Raw genomic sequence first — 15,637 nt, forward strand, 5'->3', positions numbered from 1 at the left:
GATATGGGAAACCCAGAGAGACGGTGTTTCCTGTAGGCATAAGAACTTCCCACACATAGCAGTTTTCCCCAGGGGATGTTAGTCAATGACCCAAGAGAGTCCAGGAGTCTTGGCTAAGGAGAACAAGCTTCTGAAGGTTAAGAAGGAGGGAAATGCCCTGGGAGGCAGAGGTTAGGGGCTTAGGTAGAAAGTGGAGGTAGTAAATTGTCCTTGGACGAAAGAGAAAGAGACAGAGGTTCTGGGTTACTGCCACAGTTTATTTGTCAAGGAATTGAGGCTGATAATATAATGATTCAGGGAAGAGTGCTGTCAAGTAGGAGAGACATTGCCCTGAGACCCTTCCTCTGCCCTCTCCCTGCTTTCCAGCTGCAACAAAAAGAAGTTTCCTCTGGACATCAGGTAGTATTATTATGATACCACTCTGATAGCTGATGGTCATTTTCAGGGCTAGTTGTGAGATATGAAGTAACTGCTGCCACGGTTATGGGTGCATAGTTCCCATTGCTGGTCTCTGGAAGAGAGAAGGGGTAGGTAGTCACTGGCCACATGGTGTAGTGAAATACATTTCCTCCCAAACCCTGGGGGCAAGGATATTTTCTGTGGCTTAGAAGATGGCCACACAGGGCTTCCCTCAGATGCTTTAAGTCCAGTGAGCAAAGACACATAAATGTCAGACCTCCTGAGGTTTGAATAAATCAGATAAGTCTGAAAGTGGAGAACTGGAGCTTGGCCTGGGATGAAAAAGTGGGGATCCCCAGGTAGACTAGGTACCAGAACTAGGGAAGAATAGTGTCCTTCTGTCCATCCCCTCAGTTAGGGGGTCCATAGTTTTTGACAACTGAATAGCAAGAGAGGGGAGCTTATTAGATCCTACCAGAATCTGGAATTCTCATGCAGATTTTTCCACAGTTGGAATAGCAGCATTCATATTTGAAACTACAATCTGAGTGATAGTCACATTTTTTCTTGCAATCGTAGTGGGTAGGAGCTTCCACACATCTTAATAGTTCTAGCGTTGGTTTAACTGAGAAGAAACACATGAGCAATGACTTCAAGAAGAAGACTTTCTCACTATTATTAGCCCCTTAAAGGCCCCAGAACCCATTCCATTGGTTTCTCTTTTCTTCTACCTGTCCAGGGATCTGGTGGCCTTTCCCATTCCTAGACTCAAAATCCAGCTCCCATCCGCTAACAATTCCAGCAACCATGAAGCGACCTCCATGGAACTGAATTAACATCACAGGACCTGAGTCTTGAAACCCAACTCTCAGAACAAAAAGCCCCAAGAGATGTTCTTGTCACCTGCTCTCATTTTACAGGATTGCAGAGAAGAAAAACTGTCTTGTACTTTTCGTGTCTGGGTGAGACAGCCCTCCAAACCTAGCTGTTCCTCAGAAACTTTTGGATATGGATACCACAACCCTCCCCTCCATTATGTTGATTTCAATTCTTTTACCCCAAATATTCCAACCTTCTCTGGGTCAAGCACACGTTTTATTTCTCCTCCCCGTGCCCAGTGTTCTAAAATACCCAATTCCTTAAGCAAAGGGCATATTTCAAGAAATAATGAGTACCCCTTCCCCAATGTGGTGCTCACCCTTGGAACTCCTAACTGGAGGACACAAACCCCCGGTGGCCCAATCTTGGCTCCATCCACACATGCTCTGTACCCTGCGGAGCTTTCCACCTCCAAAGTCCTCCTCAACAAAACACCACAGTCCCCACAACACACATAAAAACATCATTTCCTGTAGCATCAGGAGACCCTCAACCTTGAGAAGTGCACATTCAGCTTTCCACAGTATCCTGGTTTACAAAAGGAACCAGTGCTTTCATATATGTCAGTCAGTCCCTGTTTCTTCTGCTTTCAACCCCCTCTTCATTTTGAAGCTCCACCAGAATACCTACTGAATTTTGGAGATGGAGTTGTAGTCTCCGTTTTGCTTTTAAAACTTCCTGCCACTGGCAAGATCACCAGGCAGCAGAGTGTCAGCAGCTGGAGAAACAACCACTTCATGATGTTAACTCTGGATGTCTGAGCGTGAGTCTGGCAGGAGACCCAGCACTTCACCAGGTCCTGCAGGGGGTAGTGAAGGGCTCTGGGGTGTGGAGTTGCAAACACGTGACTGGTCTCTCACGGCCCCATCTGGTTCTGCCTCCTCTCCTCCATCCACTGCTCCTTGACTGGACACACGTGTCCCCTGAGCTACTTCCCTGCTCTTAGGCTTTCTACTCCTCTCATTGCAGAAATGGATTCTTGATAACTTTATCATTTCTTATTTTAGAAATTCGAAAAACACAAAAAAAAGTACAACAAAAAACAATAAGGTACGATCAGCCATCCGTTAGCTAGATAGATAATAGTGTCATTTGCCTTTCGTGAAAGATAACTTTAGAATTGATGTCCCAATAAAAAAAGATATTTATTGTAAAAGCATTTTTATATTTTAAAAGCCATTAAAGAGTATCAAAATGTAAGTAAATTTTAAAAATCACTAGAAACTTAAAATTTTTTTTAATGTTTATTTATTTTTGAGAGAGATAGAGCACGAGAGGGGGAAGGGCAGAGAGAGAGAGGAAGGAAGACACAGAATCCAAAGCAGGCTCCAGGCTCCAAGCTGTCAGCACAGAGTCCGACGCAGGGCCCGAACCCACGAGCTGTGAGATCATAACCTGAGCTGAAGTAAACGCCCAACTGACTGAGACACCCAGGCACCCCAAAGATCACCAGAGACTTTTAAAAATTGATCACAAAATTTGAAGTAGAACAACTGTTTCTAAGCCTGAATTTCTCCTACTTTTTCTGTGTTGCTCAAGAATTAGCTCCTAAATGATAACAGCACATTTCACTTTTGAAGCATACTTAATTTACAATTTTGGGAGATACACTAATTTTATATCACTCAATTCCATTAAAGTATTTTTAGGGAGTAACATCAGCAAGATGGCTGAGTAAGACATCCCTGCTTGGATCGTCCCCCTACAACAATTTGGCAGCCACCCACAGACAGAAGTACCTCTGTGGTGAAGGAGTGTCACCCAGAGGTTGGGTCATAGGCATAGAGACCTCAGTCTTGGCATGAGCCCCTGATGTGGCCTGTGAACTGGCTCTCTCCTCCCTTGACCACAGTCCAGGAGCCAGGGGAGAACCCTCATTTAGACAATCACCCACAGATGACAGAGCTTTGTGGAAGTCCAGGCGGGTAACAGAGGCGTTCTTATCACATTGCTGGAGGGAAAAAATATCCGAGTGTGGACGCATTGGAGAGATTGAGGGTCACAGTATGAGTTTACCTGCATCACATCCATCCAGATTTTTAAAACAAATCCTCTGAGGAACTGTGCGTGCAAAAATGTTGAAATGTTCCCTGTGAACCCAGTCATGAGGATGTATGTATATAGTCCCTGCATCACACTTCAGCATGTTCCATGCTCACATTATTTACACATATTGTGCATTATTGATATCATCTTCCCCACATTACTCAGTGAAGATATCTCTACAAAAGTTAAACCATATGAATGAGGTTGGCATGAGCCAAGGGGGACCGGATAAGCCCGCTTTAGTAGAAGAAAAGTGGCTAAGTGATCAGCGTTTGAGAATGACGAACACATAAAAGACCACATGATTCTTCTGTGCACAAGAAAGTGAATTATGAAAGTTTTGTAGGCTCGAGACACAGTGGTGAGTCACTGGGACATGGCATAATATTTTTTTTTAATATTTTTTTTTTATTTATTTCTAGGAGAGAGAGAGAGAGAGACAGCGTGAGCAGGGGGAGGGTCAGAGAGAGAGGGAGTCACAGACTGAAACAGGCTCCAGGTTCTGAGCTGGCAGTCAGCACAGAGCCCGACGCGGGGCTCGAACCCACGAAGAACCGCGAGATCATGCCCTAAGCGAAAGTCGGACGCTTAACCGACTAAGCCACCCAGGTGCCCCACATGGCATAATATTTTTGAATGCTAGTGAAATACGTACATGATTGCTAAGCACACTTTGCGGGGGAAGTCAAGCACCAGGTTGATACAGCAAATCGTGATGGATAGCCTCAAATGTCCCAAGAAGAAGGCAATGGACAAAGGAGGTAGTTCTGTGCAGAAGCTCAAGTTTCAAGAGATTTGAGAACAGTGAGAGACTGCTTAATTTACGTACGGAAGATAAAGATACTGTATAAAGGCAAGTTTTGACTGTTTCGGTTTTCCTAACGTTTTTTTTCAACCACATCCACATCCCCACCTTCAGACACTTGATGGCTTCAGTTCTCAGACATTTTGTGATTCTTTGGTTAAATCAGCTGGATTTGCATTCCTCACCCAGCACCTGCCCTAAACTCCTCTGAATCCAGACATATCCCCCCGGGCAGTTTGGTTTTACTTTGTTGTTTGTTTGTTTGTTTGTTTGTTTGTTTCAGGAGTAGATTTTAGTGATTAATCACTTATATACAACACCCAGTGCTCATCACCACCAGTGTCTCCTGATGAATGGATAAAGAAGATGCGGGGGCTACGACCCAGCAAAAGCACTCTAGGAGTTTACCCAAGGGATACAGGAGTGCTGATGCATAGGGGCACAAGTACCTCAATGTTCACAGCAGCACTCTCCACAATAGCCAAAACATGGAAAGAACCTAAGTGTCCATCAACTGATGAATGGATCAAGAAGATGTGGTTTATCTATACACTGGAATACTACATGGCAATGAGAAAGAATGAAATCTGGCCATTTGTAGCTACATGGATAGAACTCAAGGGTGTTATGCTGAGCGAAATAAGTCAGGCAGAGAAGGACAGATACCATATGTTTGCACGTATAGGTGGATTGGGAGGAACTTAGCAGAGGACCATGGGGGAGGAGAAGGGGGAAAATAGTGGGGGAGAGGGAGGGAGGCAAACCATGAGAGACTCTTGAATGCTGAGAACAAACTGAGGGCTGATAGGGGTGGGGGAGAGGGAAGGGGGGTGATGGGCATGGAGGAGGGCACTTGTGGGGATGAGCACTGGGTGTTATATGGAAACCAACTTGATAATAAACTATGAAAGAAAAATTTTTTTTTATTTTAAAAAAGATGTGGGGGATAGATGATAGATAGATAGATAGATAGATAGATAGATAGATAGATAATTACTCAGCCATCAAAAAGAATGAAATCTTGCAACAATGTAGATGGAACTAGAATGTATTATGCTAACCAAAATATGTCAATTAGAGAAGGACAAATACCATATGATTTCACTTACATGTGAAACTTAAGAAACAAAACAAGTGAACATATGGGGAGGGATAGTTTGTTTTCTAATGAAGTAAGCTACTTACTAGTTAGCCATTGCTTTCCAGCTTTCAATTTCTTGAAAATGCTTATTTACCATTTCCTCACCTATTAAGGTGTGGTTTTTTTTTCCTTCTACATCATTTTAGTGAGGTTTTAAGTATAAGCAGAGGTAAACAGGATAAAGGCCCATCTAAAGATGCTCATTTCTTAGTCCTTGGAACCTGGGACTACTTGACCTGGCATGGTATCAGGCAGGGACCTTGAGACGGGGAAGCTGGTGGGGCCAGTATAACCATGAGTCCTTGAAGGCAGGGATGTTTCCTGACTGCAGTGACTCAGAGACTTGCAGCACGAGACCTGAAGCAGAGGGCCCAGCTAGCCTTTGCTGGCTCTGCAGACAGAGGAATGCAGCCCACGCCAAGGAATGCGAGTGGCCTCTAGAAGCTGAAAACAGCCCTCAGCTGACAGCCGGCAAGGGAATGGAGACCTCACCTCCTAACTTCAAGGAACTTAATTCTGCCAACCATCTGAATGAACACAGACATGGATCCTTCCATCTAGAGAGGAAATGCAAAAAGAGCACAGCCCTGCTGATACTTTGATTGCAATTAGAAGAGACCCGTGTGAGACTTGTGACCTACAGATCCATAAGGTAATAATTTGTGTGGTTTAAGCTCCTAAATTCGAGATGACGTGTTACAGCAGCAATAGGAAACAAATATTCATATTCAAATACCCTGTTTACCTGGTGGACCTATTTGTGTGTTGGGATTTCCAACATATCTGGATATTTCTATTTCTATCCTAACCCAGTCTTTTAGTTTTCTTCTTTCTCTCCAAGTATTTACACCTTCCCAGTGGACAAGATCTATTCTTACCTTATTTAGCCTTCTTCCTAAATTCTGAGGTTATGGAATGAACTCCACACTCGTGATAGCCAAAGCTGAGCCTTTGTCATTTCAAACACAAGACAAACACAGAGAAACAACTTTTCTCTCTCAATGACCAGTAATGGCTTTCAAAACTATTTGGGACCTCAGATCCATGAACATGACTATCCTCACTGGTTTATTTTGTGATACCTTTTCCCTGGGGAAATAAACCTCAGCTTCCTGTCCTAGTTTCACGGTCAAAGGGCTTGATGGAAAACCAAGGAATTGCAGAGTAGGAAAAACGGTAACTCGATTAATATTTTTTAAGATGGTGCACCATGGGGGTGCCTGGTTGGCTCAGTCAGTTGAGCATCCGACTTCCACTCAGGTCATGATCTTTCCTCACCCAGTTTTGAGCAATACTGGATCCCATTCTCATCTAGTTTGGCTATGGTTTGAATTTTCTTACTTTGATTTAACATTTGAATTAACTGTCGGAATTTTATTCTCAGCTGAGGAGGATATTTCATATCTTGCTTAGTCCTTGTGAGTCATGAGGTGATCTTAGCAATGGAAACTTCATGTCAAAGAAAATGGAACAAAGAGGTGAAGCAGCCTGGATCTCCCATGGTCTTGTCGTGTCCCCACACTTGTTTGGGACACCTAAATTCTAAATCTTCCATGTGAAAAAATATTGACCTAGCTTATTTAAGCCACTATTTTCTTTGTTGTTCTTGTCATCGTGTAGTCAAAACTAGTCTGAATGGAAATACCAGCTGAAGTATATGTTAATGTAGAATGGAGGCTTAAGAGTCTCTATTTTACTTATTTCTCACATACTGTCTTAGAAAGCTCCTGTGGAGTATATGTTACCAAAATGAGGTCCTTAAGAAAAAGGGAGAAGGGAGAAGGAAACGGCTCTCAATCCAGGAGAAATTGAAGTGGCACCATGATGGTGAAGTGAAGTCCCCAGTGCTGCTGTGGATGGCCCTGGAAACCAGACAAGCTGGTGCTGAGACGCTCTGGTGCTGGAGCGCCTGGAGAGGAACAGCAACTACTTACCGGATGATTGGGATGCACTATCTATAGGTGGGGGTGCCTTCTTTGGCTCTACCCTCCTACTACGAGGGAGGGCGCTCCCAAGTAGAAACAGAAGGAGGTGGGGCGCCTGGGTGGCTTAGTCGGTTAAAGCGTCCGACTTCCGCTTAGGTCATGATCTCGCGGTTTGTGGGTTCAAGCCCTGCGTCGGGCTCTGTGCTGACTGCCAGCTCAGGGCCTGGAGCCTGTTTCAGAGTCTGTGACTCCCTCTCTCTGACCCTCCCCTGCTCACGCTGTCTCTCTCTCTCTCCTAGAAATAAATAAAACATTAAAAAAAAAAAAAAAAGAAAGAAAATGCTCAACAGAACATACTGTCTAGATAACAAGTAATTAGTACAATGCAAAGGCCTGACAATAGGCATTTCTATTAAGTGAGACGTGTCTAATTATGGAAAACCACATTGGGAAATATTTACCTGATTAAATGAGGGTGGGACAAGATGGTTAACAAAAGGTGGGTGATTCCATATGTGAGAAAACGGTCTACGGCCACACCACCCTGAACGCGCCCGATCTCGTCTGATCTCGGAAGCTAAGCAGGGTCGGGCCTGGTTAGTACTTGGATGGGAGACCATATGTGAGAAAACAATAGATAATTTATATTCAGTAGGCAAAAAAGATAGAATGGTAATACAAAGAAATTAAGTCAATTCTCTACAGTTAGAATGTCATAATTTTTTAATTACACTTTTTTAATTTTTTCCTGTAAATTATCTTATAATGAAAGTAGAAAAGAATTGTTTGCAAAGAAGGGTTTAGTCACGTGAGAGGAGAACTTGTCTGAAGAAGCCCAAGTCCCAGAGAACAGGCCATGGTCGGGGCAGGCATACGGGAGGAGGGGAAAGGTTCCTTGTTTGGCCAGCGGAGGCAGGGAGGAGCCCGGGACAACCACCCAGCTCTCCAGGGAAGTCTCTCCCAGACTGCGAGCCCTCTGCTCTGGCCAGAGGCATGCCAACCCAGGCTCTGCTGCCCCTCCTGCTCCTCTCTGTGCTGCTGCTACAGGCCCAAGGAGGGCACCGTAAACTGAACGGGATGCAGAGTAGGTGATGGACTAAGGGGGTGAGGAGGGAAGGGGGCCAGTGAGATTATGACCTGAGCCGAAGTCAGTTGCCTAACCAATTGAGCCACCCAGTTGTCCCTGAATTTCTAAATTTCTGATTCAAGGTTTTTTTTCATCCGTCAAAATGTTTGTTTACAGATATTTAATTAAAGTTGCAAGTGTTGTATGACACTTTTCTTCCTGACAAGGTATTTCTGTTGGGAGAATTTTTTTTTTCAGTAGAAATGTTTCCATTTTCTTTGTTCCGTTTTCTTTAATAATAGTGTTACATTGAAGCTGTCTGCTATTTTTCCATTAGCTTTGTAGTGTTTTGTTCTAATAGATCAATGGTGACAATTTTATGCTCAAAATGTTCTAGGCTTTGGCCCTGGGAGCTCTTGAAGGCTGGTTCCTGTTTCCCATTCTTTTGACTCCAGAGCATTTCCTTACTTTGTGATTCTAAAAGATGCTCCAGGGGCGCCTGGGTGGCTCATTCGGTCAGTCCCGTTGGTTAAGCATCCAACTTCGGCTCAGGTCATGATCTCATGACTTGTGGGTTCGAGCCCCGCATCAGCTCTGTGCTGACAGCTAGCTCAGAGCCTGGAGCTTGCTTCGGATTCTGTGTCTCCCTCTCTCTCTGGCCCTCCCCTGCTCACGCTGTCTCTCTCTCTCTCAAAAATAAATAAAACATTAAAAAAACAATAATAAAAAGAATAAATAAATAAAAGATACTCCAGTCTGATCTTGTATTTTCTTTTCTTTTTTTTTTTTAATTTTTTATTTCTAGGAGAGAGATAGACAGCGTGAGCAGGGGAGGGTCAGAGAGAGAGGGAGACACAGAATCCGAAACAGGCTCCAGGCTCGGAGCTGGCAGTCAGCACAGAGCCCGACGCGGGGCTCGAACCCACGAACCGCGAGATCATGACCTAAGCGAAAGTCGGACGCTTAACCGACTAAGCCACCCAGGCGCCCCTGATCTTGTATTTTCTAAGCCTCGTTCTAGAATCAACCATTTCTCTAATAAGCCTTGGTCCATTTACTGGAGAAGGGTAATAAAAACCAAGACCTGGGCTCCTGGTGTGCTTATTGTTACAGTGGTGTCACTGCTTCCTGGCATAGCCAGGAAATATACACATGTATAACTGATCCATGTAAACACATGTGTCTATCATTACTTCTGCATCCATCTCTCTGTATATATGTTGAGCTAAATGTCAGTTCATACGATGTCTCTAACTCAAATCCAGTACCCTCAGGGCTCATTCTATCCATCCATTTTGCTTACTTGTAACTTCTTTTCTCTTACAGTTAGGAACACAGCTCCTATCATCCCCTTATTTACTTATTTGTTCAATCTTATATACATGTAAAATCGTTTTAGAATTCTTTACTCAAATCTGTGAGAAACAAATTTGACAAAGTCCTGCTCTCTGAAAAACTGAACCAAAGGGCTACTTGGCCAGTTACCCACATTAAAATGACATACTAGAGGGGTGCCTGAGTGGCTCACTCGATTCAGCATCCAACTCTTGTTTTCAGCTCAGGTTATGATCCCAGGGTCGTGAGATGGAGCCCCATGTTGGGCTCCTTGCTGAGTGCAGAGCCTGCCTGGGATTCTCTCTCTCTCTCTCTCTCTCTCTTTCTCTCTCTCTCTCTTTCCCTATGCCCCTCTCCCCTGCTCATGCTGTCTCTCCACAGAAAGTAAATAAATAAACAAACAAACAAAGTAAATAATATGACATACTAAAAATAAACTTCTATTCTATGAGGCCCATGAGATTAACCTGTCAGTTCTTGTTTGTTTGTTTGTTTGTTTGTTTGTTTTGAGACAGAGAGCACACCAGCAGGGGAAGGGCAGAGAGAGAAGGAGAGAGAGAATCCCAAGCAGACTCCACGTTGCCAGCACAGATCCTGACATAGGGCCCAATCTCACAAACTGTGAGATCATGACCGGAGTCAAAATCAAGAGTTGGATGCTCAACTGACTGATCCACCCAGGTGCCCCTAGCCTGTCAGTTCTATGGTTATCAAATGAGTAAGCAAGAGTCAGAAGCTATGTACCCTGTAGGATGGGGAAAGTATAGGGAAAATATAACAAGGCAATCAAAGGTAGTGGAATGGAGCTGAAAAAGCCAAAAGTCACTGTTGATAAATGAGTTTATTTGTCAAGGCTGTGCTCCTGCCCAGCCCTCAGTGAGAACAGACTGGTGTCCAGCTTGGAGATTAGGGTTTCAGACGTCTTTCAAAGATTTCCTACAAGACAGAAAGGTTACATACTCAGAGGCTGGGGAACTCTGAGGAACAAGCATTCATTCTCAAGCTTAATATTACCCATCTATGGCAGATGGAAGCCTGGGGCAGGAGTACTTTTTGTAACAAGAATTTTCCACTTCTGAGGTGGAGAGGTGGGCTTGGTTCATTGAACAGAGAAAGGTAGAGATTTGGGGTCCAGCTGAGCCAAAAGGGCTCATAGAAAGGTCTGACTATGGAGGCAGTGGTTAGAAATTTGGACAAAAATTAGGAAAAGAGCAAACAATTGAGTAACATAATGAGGACAACACAGGCATTGATTATATAATGAACAATATGCCCCAAGCTGGTGTCTTGGTTCATATGCCAGTGAACTGCTTGTCCAGGCTTAGGGGACCTTGTCTTCCACTATTTCTGTGCCTAGGATTTGTGGTCCCTCAGTCTTGTTTACGATTAACAGCATCTGAGAATGAGTGAAGACCCGTGCCCAAACACACCTCCCAACTCACTTTATTTTTCCAGCAGATGTTTCCACAATAAGTCCAGCAGCATGTGTGATTTTTGTCTACACATTTAAAGGTTCTAGAACACTTCTTGGTACATTCAACAACAGTTGGATCTCCCCAGCACTCCTCAATTAACGTTTCATCCCCTGTAATTGAGATGATATGGGAAGAGGCTGACAGGGTCAACATAACCAAGGTGAGAAGAGAAGTCCTTCATAAGCTTAAGGGCTCCTCCTAGAACCAGAGCCCCTCCAAGCCCCACCTGACTGTCCATCTGCCTTATGAGAAAACCCCCCTGCTGAGCCTCCCCATTGTCTTCATGGATCTCTTCTGCTCCCACAGACCTCTGGGCCTTCGCCAAGCATCCTGGAGACAGGCTCTTCATACCCGCCACGTTCATGTGTCTTCCAGCGAAATCTACATTTCTGTAACAGGAGACCTCAGGGTAGGTAGCCTCTAGTCTTATTACCATACCTACTTCTTAGTGTGGCAAGTCAGATCAGGGAGAGTAAGGAACAGATTCTTTCTCCTTTTCTTCTCTTCCTTGCTGACCCCACCTTTAAGAGCAGCTTCTCACCAAATTCTTCTTTCTCTCAATTTTCGGTACCCTCGACCGATTCCATTTTCTCATCACATGGCCCCCAACTTTGCCCCACTAGGGCCTCACCTCATGTGTCTTCTCACTCAGAAAGATCCTGTCACTGAAATTAAGTGTATATATCAAGAAAACCCCATGTGGGACTCATCAAAGGACACACAGCTAAGACACAGAGCTTCTGGAAGTATGGAAAGTTATGGTAGCCTGACATGGGAAAATATTATATCCTTATAACATATGAAATGTACATAAAAGGTAACAGGTACCCATTGCCACTTTCAAGGTTGGAAAGGAAGCATCAAAGGACCTCAACTTCGACTCTTCTTGGATCTCTGTGCATAAGAAAATCTGAATCTCCAATAGGTGATCTGGGGAAGGTCCTGAGTCTTGAGTCGGGTGTGCCAGACACAATACCCCTTCACCTGCCCGGACACAAGCACAGCTCCCCCACCCCTTTAACCCTCCCCCCAGCCCAGCCTAGTCACCTACAGCTGTGTTTTTTTTTCATCCCTCCCAGCACAGACAGTAGCACCATACAGAGGAATATCATGAGTTGAGGTGTCCAGAGCTTCATGATGCTGACCGTATGTGTCTGAATATATACTGCCAGGATGTTTTCCCCTTTCCAGTTGCTGCTGGAGACCAAGAAATATAAACAGAATTGTGAAGCAAGAAGAAGTGTTCGTGGAATTTCCTTCCTCTTTGTCTACTCATACCTCCTTGCCTCCACCCACTCGGCAAAAGGCACACACCTAAGCTGAACATTGGCTTTGCTGAAAGGTTTCTCTCCATCTCACACTTCATGCCTTCTTTCTTTTGCGGAAAAAAAAAATTATTTTGAAAATGTGTTTTTAAAAAATGCGCTTCCTTCCCTTGATTAGAAGATAATTCGGATCCAGCTTACAAAATTCTTAAACCATAGAAAAATACAAAGACGACAATGAAATATTTCTGGTAACCCCACTATATTGGTGTATGTTTTTCTGTCTTTTATATATGCACATGAAAACAAAATCAGGCTATCAGGCTTGCTATTATATATCTTGACCTTTTATGTAAAAATCTGTAATGTGATATTAAAATTATAGTTTTGGCCAAGACCTTCAGATAGACCCTAAAGTGAGCATGTGAGACAGATCAACTTACACTTTAAAGAAGACATGCTCAAAAATCACCTACAAAAAATATGTCAAATTCCTATCCATTTTCTACCTTTAAAACAAGTCAGAATTTTAAGAGTAGCCAACCACTTTTTGGCCATCTTTCTCTCTCATTTTTAAAGAATGCTGTGCTCTTTTATTTTCTTTTTTAAAGTTTACTTACCTTGAGAGAGAGAGAGAGATGGGGGGGCAGAGAGAGAGAGGGAAGGAGAGAGAATCTCAAGCAGACTACATGCTGTCAGCACAGAGCCCAACACACGGCTCAAAATCACAAACTGTGAGATCATGACCTGATCCGAAATCAAGAGTCAGACACTTAACTGACTGAGCCATCCAGGTGTCCCAACTGCTGTGCTCTTTTAATTCCAAGTCACCAGAAAGGCTTTAAGAATACCTCCCATATTCCTCAAAAAATTAACAATAGAACTCCCCTATGACCCAGCAATAGCACTGCTAGGAATTTACCCAAAGGATACAGAAGTGCTGATGCACAGGGGGCACATGTACCCCAAAGTTCATAGCAGCACTTTCAACAATAGCCAAATCATGGAAAGAGCCTAATCGTGTCCATCAACTGATGAATGGATCAAGAAGATGTGGTTTATCTGTACAATGGAATACTACATGGCAATGAGAAAGAATGAAATCTGGCCATTTGTAGCAACATGGACAGAACTCGAGGGTGTTATGCTGAGTGAAATAAGTCAGGCAAAGAAGGACAGATACCATATGTTTTCACTCATATGTGGAACAGGAGAAACTTAACAGAGGACCATAGGGGAGGGGAAAGGGGAAAAAATAGTTAAGAAGAGGGAGGGAGGCAAACCATGAGAGACTCTTGAATACTAAGAACAAACTGAGGGAGTGGGGGAGACGGGCAGGGGGATGATGGGCATGGAGGAGGGCACTTGTTGGGATGAGCACTGTGTGTTATATGGAAACCAATTTGACAATAAGCTATTAAAAAAAAAAAAAGAATACCTCCCATAGAGCTTTTTATGCACCCCTGAGGTTTTGTGGAGACACAGTAGCAGGTATCTGAGAAATACCAAAGGAACAAAGGTCAGGAGGCTGGTTGAAGTGACCTATGGCCAAAAGCAAGAGACTACAGCTTGTGCTACAGCATTTGATAAGGCAACATATGCAAGAAAGCCAATGTAGGTTTGCACTAGCTTCATGTCAGGCAGGCTGCCTGGGAAGGCCATGGAACCTCAGCATAAGGAAGTAGAAAGTGAGTGGCCAGATGCCTCAGACTTGGAAAAGGTGTCAGAAAGGAGGTAGATAGAACCATAATAGGAGAACCACAGGAGAGAAATTTGCATCAGTTGGGGTTGAGGGAAAACTCAAAAGAACCCTTTTGAAACCACCCACAACAGAGTAAACTTTAAGCAATACTAAAGTCCAGAGAGCACAAAGCACAAAGGTACAATACTCCCTGCCAGAAAGAGCTGTCCTGACCTCCTCACCTCTTCTCCCTCCTCCATCTCCAAAATGGCATTTAGCCAGCTGTAGGAGAAGAGGAAACCGTCCACTCTCTTCCCCAGTTTCAGGTTTCTAGGTGTGGGGGAAGCCATGATTTCAATTCAATTTTAGTATTCTGACTGTTGCATAGGTTTAGACTCTTTTTATATATTCTAAATTTAGGCAGCATCTAGAAGTCAAGTTCTACACTCAAGGTCTCACACGGAGTCAGGAAAAGAAGTAGCTTTCATAAATAAATTTAAATGAGACAAAGGACAAGCTTTTCACCATACTATCAGTAACACTCCCTGTGAACATCTTCCCAATATACTAGTTACATAGCTCATTCATACTTTCCCATTGATCATAAGAGATCTGAAAATTTGTAATTTCTCTCTGTTAGGAAAGAGTCAAAAGGAATATTGCAACTGAAATTCAGTCAAATCCAGGATTGGCTTCAGAGCACAAATGTCTAGGTATACAAGTCCTGAGTAAAGGGTACTGCCTATTTCAAACCCTACATAGTTGTTGCCAATTTTCTTCTCCATTAAGACTGGCTTATTCTGCAAATAGGATGTACATCTTGTCTCACCATAAAAGGGAAATTCCCTCCCACCTGTTACCACACTGAAGACTGTCAATATCGTATAAGACAGAGAACAAAACATGGGCATTGGAATCAGAGAGACTTGGGCTTGAAACCCAACCCCAACACATTGAGCTTAATTTACAATTTGGAACCGGCCTACCACCTAACTTCTCAGAGCCTCAGTTTCCCTACCTGTAACATGGAATGGAGGTGATATTACAATCCACATTGCAAATGTTGAGTATATAAAGCACCACGCGTAGGGTCTGGCACGTGGAATATGTGCAAAATAAGTGGCAGCTATTGTAACTATTAAGCTCAGACTCTCTTTTCTTCTCTAGAAGAGTGAACATTGATCTCACTGACTTTATTGTGGTCTTTTTTTTTTTTTTTAACTATTTGACCTATTTGGAATTAGTTCTGGTGAGTAAGGAGTAGAGAGGGGGGTGTCCATACTTCATTCATCTGTCCTAAATTTATTCTTCCCACAAATACTTACAGTTAGTGACTACTATATGCCCAACGCTCTTCTAAGCACCGAGGATACAGTAATGAACAAAGGCGACAAAAATCCCTGCCTTCGTAAAGCTTACATTCTAATACAGGGGATGGAAAATAAACAAGATGCATAAAAGAAATACATAATAATAGATGGATATCAATGTGAAGGAGGAAAGATAAGAATGGGTTTAGAACCAGGGACACAGAATGTGCAAAATAAATGCTGGCTGTTATTTTAGGCAGCTCACTGGTGATGAGATTCAGGGTTCTGAAGGAAAGGTTAAGTACTGTTT

General features: G+C 43.4%; 2 protein-coding genes across 2 annotated transcripts; both read right to left on the reverse strand.

Moving 5' to 3' along the window:
• Positions 1–255: 255 nt before the first annotated feature.
• On the reverse strand, positions 256–2,017 carry LOC120243298 (WAP four-disulfide core domain protein 10A-like). Its single transcript, XM_039249426.1, has 3 exons — positions 1,909–2,017; positions 875–1,024; positions 256–511 (listed from the first exon to the last, which is right to left on the reverse strand). Exons 1-3 carry the CDS (start codon positions 2,015–2,017, stop codon positions 396–398), a joined length of 375 nt encoding a protein of 124 aa, XP_039105357.1. The 3' UTR covers positions 256–395.
• Positions 2,018–10,418: 8,401 nt separating this feature from the next.
• Positions 10,419–14,367, reverse strand: LOC120243301 (protein WFDC11-like). The gene is made up of 4 exons (XM_039249430.1): positions 14,252–14,367; positions 12,123–12,268; positions 11,027–11,181; positions 10,419–10,532 (listed from the first exon to the last, which is right to left on the reverse strand). The coding sequence occupies exons 1-4, from the start codon at positions 14,365–14,367 to the stop codon at positions 10,503–10,505; spliced, it is 447 nt and encodes a 148-aa protein (XP_039105361.1). The 3' UTR covers positions 10,419–10,502.
• Positions 14,368–15,637: the final 1,270 nt, after the last annotated feature.

Source organism: Hyaena hyaena, unplaced genomic scaffold, assembly GCF_003009895.1.
Source record: "Hyaena hyaena isolate Hyena2069 unplaced genomic scaffold, ASM300989v1 scaffold_335, whole genome shotgun sequence".
Taxonomy (NCBI): Eukaryota; Metazoa; Chordata; class Mammalia; order Carnivora; family Hyaenidae; genus Hyaena; species Hyaena hyaena.

Excerpts from the sequence above, each read along its gene's own strand:
- LOC120243298 (XM_039249426.1), bottom strand. The coding sequence starts at position 2,017 with ATGAAGTGGTTGTTTCTCCAGCTGCTGACACTCTGCTGCCTGGTGATC. Across the intron at positions 1,025-1,908 it reads AACTCCATCTCCAAAATTCA|TTAAACCAACGCTAGAACTA; the intron begins GTAGGTATTCTG and ends GTTTCTTCTCAG. Across the intron at positions 512-874 it reads CATGAGAATTCCAGATTCTG|AGACCAGCAATGGGAACTAT; the intron begins GTAGGATCTAAT and ends TCTCTCTTCCAG.
- LOC120243301 (XM_039249430.1), bottom strand. The coding sequence starts at position 14,367 with ATGGCTTCCCCCACACCTAGAAACCTGAAACTGGGGAAGAGAGTGGAC. Across the intron at positions 12,269-14,251 it reads GAGGGAGAAGAGGTGAGGAG|CAGCAACTGGAAAGGGGAAA; the intron begins GTCAGGACAGCT and ends CTTGGTCTCCAG. Across the intron at positions 10,533-11,026 it reads AAAATAAAGTGAGTTGGGAG|GAAATCTTTGAAAGACGTCT; the intron begins GTGTGTTTGGGC and ends TCTGTCTTGTAG.